This window comes from Nicotiana tomentosiformis, chromosome 12, assembly GCF_000390325.3.
Source record: "Nicotiana tomentosiformis chromosome 12, ASM39032v3, whole genome shotgun sequence".
NCBI classification, from domain to species: Eukaryota; Viridiplantae; Streptophyta; class Magnoliopsida; order Solanales; family Solanaceae; genus Nicotiana; species Nicotiana tomentosiformis.
In genome coordinates, this window is record NC_090823.1 from 80,442,087 (window position 1) to 80,448,371 (window position 6,285).

The following is a 6,285-nucleotide window of genomic DNA, read 5'->3' on the forward strand; positions in this document are numbered from 1 at the left end:
TAGCATGTGCAATATAATATATAAAATAATAGGAAATATGAAAACAATAAGGGCAGAATAAAACAACCAGTGATATACACAACAAGACAACAGAATACCATAAATATTACTCAATAATTAATAAATACATGTACGCACAATTAATACAAATTTTTTCAAATAAATATCCTTCACATATAATTCTTCCAAATAACTCTCTTTCAATATAGTTTTTCTCAATTAATTATCTTTCAAATATAATTCTTTCATATAATACTTTATAAATAAAAATCCCTCCAAATAAATATTTTGAATATAATTCTTTCAAATTAAAAAGTTACCATGTGACACCTCATTTCAAAATCATAAATTATACAGGTCTCAGCCCACTTTCATAATTTTCGTAAACACATGTCTCAGCCCATTTTTCATATTTTTACGGCACTTCGCGCCCATCATTAAATCATATTATTTCCCCGGCACCTCGTTCTCTCATTTCATATCATAACTGCATGGACAATTCACGTATCAATATCTTCATTATTTACTCACACCACCTCGTGCCCACATTTTATTTTATAATCCGTCTCGCAATAGCTACATGCTCCGAATTTCAACATAAATCAGATTATTATCAATTTACCAACAACAAGACAATTTGCACAAGGTATAAAAATAAACACAAGATAATCACAATATCACATGAAAATCACCAACACCACAACTCCATATCATCACATATCGTCCCTGACAATAGCCACCATTATCACTCCTATTGCCACCATTATCGCTCATATAGCCACCCTTATCGCTCCGCCCAGACAATATCAATAGCCACCCTTATCGCTCCTATTGCCACCCTTATCGCTCCTATAGCCGCCCTTATCGCTCCGCCCAGACAGTATTCCAACAAAGACAACAACAGTGAAATGCCACCCTTATACCCACATAATATCAACGGTGAAATGCCTCCCTTATCTCCTCAATATAATAACTCACACAACACAACAATTTACACGGTAAATTATCACGGCAACATAACAAAATCAATTCATATTACAATTTTTTCAATGGCCACAACAAATTCCAAGGATATAACAAAATCAATTAATTTTACAACCAATAGCCCAAGGCCCACACAATGTATATAAAACCTAAAAAATAATCAACGGAGATAGCAAAATAATCAACATAGGTCACGCCTTCATTAATTCAGATTTAGATAATTATATTAACAACTCTTCTTAAGTTCATTTAATTAATCAGTTGCATAGGAAAAATTCATATTGAAATAAATTTCCGAGAAATATTAAACCAACAATTCTCACGAAATTTCATAAATATTTCAAGTAACAATCACATCAAATTGTCATTAAAAAAAATTCAACAACAAGGATTTAGGCATGGCAAATAGATGATTTAATAATTATCCACGATTACCTAATTTACTACACAATAATGCCTTAGACTTTAATCCAATAAAATTTGCACATATAAGCCCGAGTACGTACTCGTCACCTCGCGTACACGATTTTTTACATTTTACAAATGGCACATAAGACTCGATGCCTAAGGGGTAATTCTCCCACTCGAGGTTAAGCAAGACACTTACCTTTTTAAAATTATGCTAATATTCAAAAATCGTCTTCTTGTTTGAATTTACCTCCGGACCGCTCAAATCTAACCAAATTAGTTGTATAACTTCATTAAATTCATCGAAAATAATTTCGGATAATAATACGTCGACTTAAAAATTTATTCCAAAAAGTCAACAAACGTCAACGCGGGGTCCGCCCCTGGGAACCCGGCGTAATTTTCACCAAATCCGAACATCCATTCCGATACGAGTTCAAACATATCAATTTTATCAAATTCCGATAACAACTCGACCTCCAAATCTTAAATTTTCGTTTTTGGAAGATTTTGCAAAAAGCTTGATTTCTTCCATTAAAATCCGAATTACTTGATTGATTCAAAGGTACAATCATGGAAATTAATCAAAACTGGATAAGAATTAGTTACCCCAAACACCCACGCAAGAATCTCTCCAAATATCGAGTTTTACCGAGCTCCCAATTTGATTTTTGTGTTATGAACTCAAACACCCGTTTTTGGGACTTTTAATTCTGCCCAGATAGGACTTCTTCACGTTCGCGGCCTCTGTCTCGCGTTCGCGAAGGCAAAAAACTTGCTGTCTCAAATTCTTCTTCATGTTAGCGAATGCCTGCCATGCATAGCATCGCGTTCGCGTTCAAGCTCTCACGTTCATGATGCACTCAAGTCCTACTGCTTCGCGTTCGCGATTAAAGCTTCGCGTTCGCGATTAAAGCTTCGCGTTCGCGAAGGCTAATGACTCCAGGCCCAGTCCCCTCCTTCCTTCTACTCGTTCGCGACTGGACCCTTGCGTTCACGTAGGTTCTTCAGACATACCTTCCCGTTCGCGAGCCCTCTTTTGCATTCGCGAAGGCCAAATCCCAGCAGCCTCAAAACTCCTCTTCGCGTTCGCGAAGAAGGAAGTCAGATACCAGATACAGCAGTTCTGAAACAGCCCGAAATAATCCGAAACCACCCCGAAACATACCTGAGTCATACAAACTTAGTCGAATTCTCAAATCACCTCAAACAACATCAAAACGACGAATCGCATCCCAAACCAAAATCTATGAACTTTGAACTTTTAAATTCTATATCTTGTGCCGAAACACATCAAATAAATCCGGAATGACTTCAAATTTTGCACACAAGTCATAATTGACATAACGAAGCTATTCAAATTTTCAGAATCAGATTCCGGACCCGATATCAAAAATTCAACTTTCGGCATTTCAAGCCTAATTCCACTATGGACCTCCAAATGAGTTTCCGGACACGCTCCTATGTCCAAAATAATCATACGGAGCTATTGACATCATTAAAATTCCATTCCGGAGTCGTTTGCTCGAAAGTCAACTCTCCGATCAACTCTTTCCATTTAAGCTTCTAATTAAGGATTATTTCTTTTAATTAATTCTGAATCTTTCAAAAAATCAAACTCGACCACACCCGCGGGTCATAATACATATCACGAAACTGCTCGAGACCTTAAGCCACTGAATGGGACATTAATTCTTTAAACGACAAGTCGGGTCATTACATTCTCCACCTCTTAAACAAACGTTCGTCCTAGAACTTAGAATTATTCTGAGGTTACCAAATTGATGATTTTACTTTTACACATATACTTACGGTTGATCCCATGTTACCGTATTTGAGACAATCCCGACAACACCGTCTCAGTTGAAATTATTTCTTTGATTTACACTTATAAGCCTTAAAACCAATTTCTTAAACTCCAAACATTTTCAAAAGGCCTGATTTTCACATCAACGCACAGTATTAGTCTCAACTGGCTATAGCCACTTATGTCTACACACACATCAACTTTCTTGATAGTGTTGAAGTACTTCAAATTTTCTTTTCTGGGTTGTTACATTCTCCCCCTGCTTAGGACCATTCGCCCTCAAACACATAACATAACTTATCTCTTACTTTGCAAATCTCAATCCTCCAAATTTGACTAACTCCCAAATTTTTCAGAAATTTCGGCAGAGTCTTCCATGTAATTGGACCTATCCACCTGCCAGAGTAACACCAAAACAACTCCTAACAACACATCCACAAACCAACATAATACCACAAGGTATATATCAATAACACCAATCTCAGCATTACAAGCACTGCATTATCATAATGATATCAGGACATGAAACACATCATATGTATGCTCATCACCACATCTCTGGTCTTAAAAGCTGTTCATAATTAATTCTAGCATCATCAATTAATCTCATATTAACCACCACCTCATTTCGAATTTTCACAACACTGACAACAGAATGTAAGGCATGAAGACCTCATGATTACTTACTCGGATTAATGAGTCACATTTAATGCCATCTGGGCACTCATCTCATAGGTTAAAACTCAATGTTTACAGCACAAAAATGGCTGAATATGCACAGAAAATATACAAGAATTATCAAATAAGTCTAACAGGCATGACTCCCTATTAATATTATTGTACAAATTAAATTTCACACAGGGAGAATTTTTAACTCATAAATATTTCACCACAAGGACCTCATCCTTATATAACTTCCTTCACGGCTTGTAGCCCGGTTTAAATAATTCACATCATATATAAAATGCGAAAATCTCGTCCTCAACTCCGAATCACAAGTATTTTGCACATTGTGCCAACTGAAATTTCAATTTCCTTTCTTTCTTATTTTCAATATATTTCATAAACAGTTTTCACAACACATAATGAACCCTCATACTGGTAGGGTATATAATTCATAAAAATTGGAATCAATTATTCCGAAACACATTAAACCCACTATAATGAATAATAAAAATTACTTTTGTACCTATAGCCCTCAATGGTGTACAAAAATAAAATGACAGACACAGGCTAACATCTTCAAATCTCCCAACAGGGATAAACATGTAAGTGGGTCACAAAAAAAAATTACGAAGCTCACCTATAAGCGGAGCATAATAGGAGGACTCACCTTAATATTCAGAACCGAATCAAATTTAGGGAAAAATATCCTTTCATAACAAAATCAGGATCATACCTGTAACGTCACCATCTGGTATATTGGCCTCAGCCAATCATAGCGATTATATCAACGGGTCGGGTCTCCACCTCTTAGGCGCCCACTACCCGCCTGTCCTCCACCTCTAGCTGACTGTGCGCGTGGAGTATCAACTGAAATAAAGCTTGTAGTTGGAGTGTTCTGATGAAATCCACCCCTCCCAAGTCTGGGACAATCTCACATGATATGTCTAGTATCACCACAGTCATAACAACCCCTATTATGTCGCGATAGCTCATATTGAGTCTGTGCCGGATAACTGGAATAACCATTATAGGAATTTCGTGCTGGTGGTGCATCGTAAGAACTTACTGGAGCAATCTGAGTAATCTGATGTGCGGACTGAGCTGGCCGACTGTTCGAGCCTCCGCTATAATAGGTCCTAGCTGAAGAGTAAAATCCACTGAACCCTCCAGATCTTCGAGACCTTTGGCCTCCTTAGACTCCCTTTCCTCGCCTAAAACACCCTTAATATTTCTCGCAATCTCCACTACTTGTTGAAATGGAGTATCAGTTTGCATATCTCGAGCCATGCATATTTTAATATCATAATCGAGCCCCTCAATGAATCTGCAGACCCGCTCTCTGATTGTAGAAATCAAGATAGGTGCATGACGGGCTAACTCACTGAACCTGATAGTATATTCTGACATTGTCATGGTGCCTTGACGCAACCGTTCAAACTTTGTGCTCTACGCATCTAGGAGAGTCTGGGGAAAAAACTCTTTCAAGAACATTTCCGAAAATTGAGCCCAAGTTGGTGGTGTTGCATTGGTTGGTCTACCTTCTTCATAGATTTGCCACCACCGATACGCTACGCCTGATAGTTGAAATGTAGTAAAGGGAACTCCGCTCACTTTCACTATACCCATGGTGCGGAGAATACAGTGACAAGTTTCTAGAAATTCTTGGGCATCCTCTGTAGTTGTGCCACTGAAAGTAGGTGAACTATACCTCTTAAACCTTTCAAGTCTCTTTTGTTCTTCTTCTGATACCTCCGGCCGAAACGGAATAACAGGTTGTACTGGTATTGCTCCCGGAACCTGACTAACGTGAACCTGCTTCCCTGGAGTTGTGGTAAGAGTCTGAGCTACTCCCCCAATCTGCGAAATATTTGGTGCAACAGAGATCAATTCCGCTTGAGTTAATGTACCATACATACTCAGGAACAATGCTAAAGTCTCCTGAAGTCTGGGGGCAACAATAGGTGCTTCTAGTACCTGTCCCCCAACTGGAGCTACTGGCGGCTCCTCAACTGTTGTTCTGACAGGTGCTCTAGTCGAGGCACGTGCCCTTCTTCTACCTCTCCCTCGGCCTCTACCTCGACCCCGACCTGTTGCAGCCCTAGCAGTATATGCAGATGCCTGCTCAACTAACCCGGTAGCACGTGTCCTCACCATCTGTGAGAGAATAGAGATATAAAGGCTCAAATTGTCACGACCTAAAATCCCACCACAAGCATCGTGATGGCACCTAGTTTCTAAGACTAGGTAAGCCGATTTCAATTATATTTTTGGAGCCATTTTTTTTTTAAAACTAACAACGGAAATAATTACAATATACAACTTCCCAAGACTGGTAGTACTAAGTCACGAACTCTAACTGAATATATGGAATGATCACGAAGACCGAATATACAATACTATTTGATTAAAATTAACAGTAA

At 38.3% G+C, this 6,285-nt stretch overlaps 1 protein-coding gene across 1 annotated transcript; it reads right to left on the reverse strand.

Moving 5' to 3' along the window:
- Positions 1-5,311: 5,311 nt before the first annotated feature.
- Positions 5,312-6,019, reverse strand: LOC138902931 (uncharacterized). The gene has a single exon (XM_070190834.1). The coding sequence runs from the start codon at positions 6,017-6,019 to the stop codon at positions 5,312-5,314; it is 708 nt and encodes a 235-aa protein (XP_070046935.1).
- Positions 6,020-6,285: the final 266 nt, after the last annotated feature.

What these genes read in the sequence shown, in the direction of transcription:
- LOC138902931 (XM_070190834.1), bottom strand. Translation starts at nt 6,019, where the DNA reads ATGGTGAGGACACGTGCTACCGGGTTAGTTGAGCAGGCATCTGCATAT.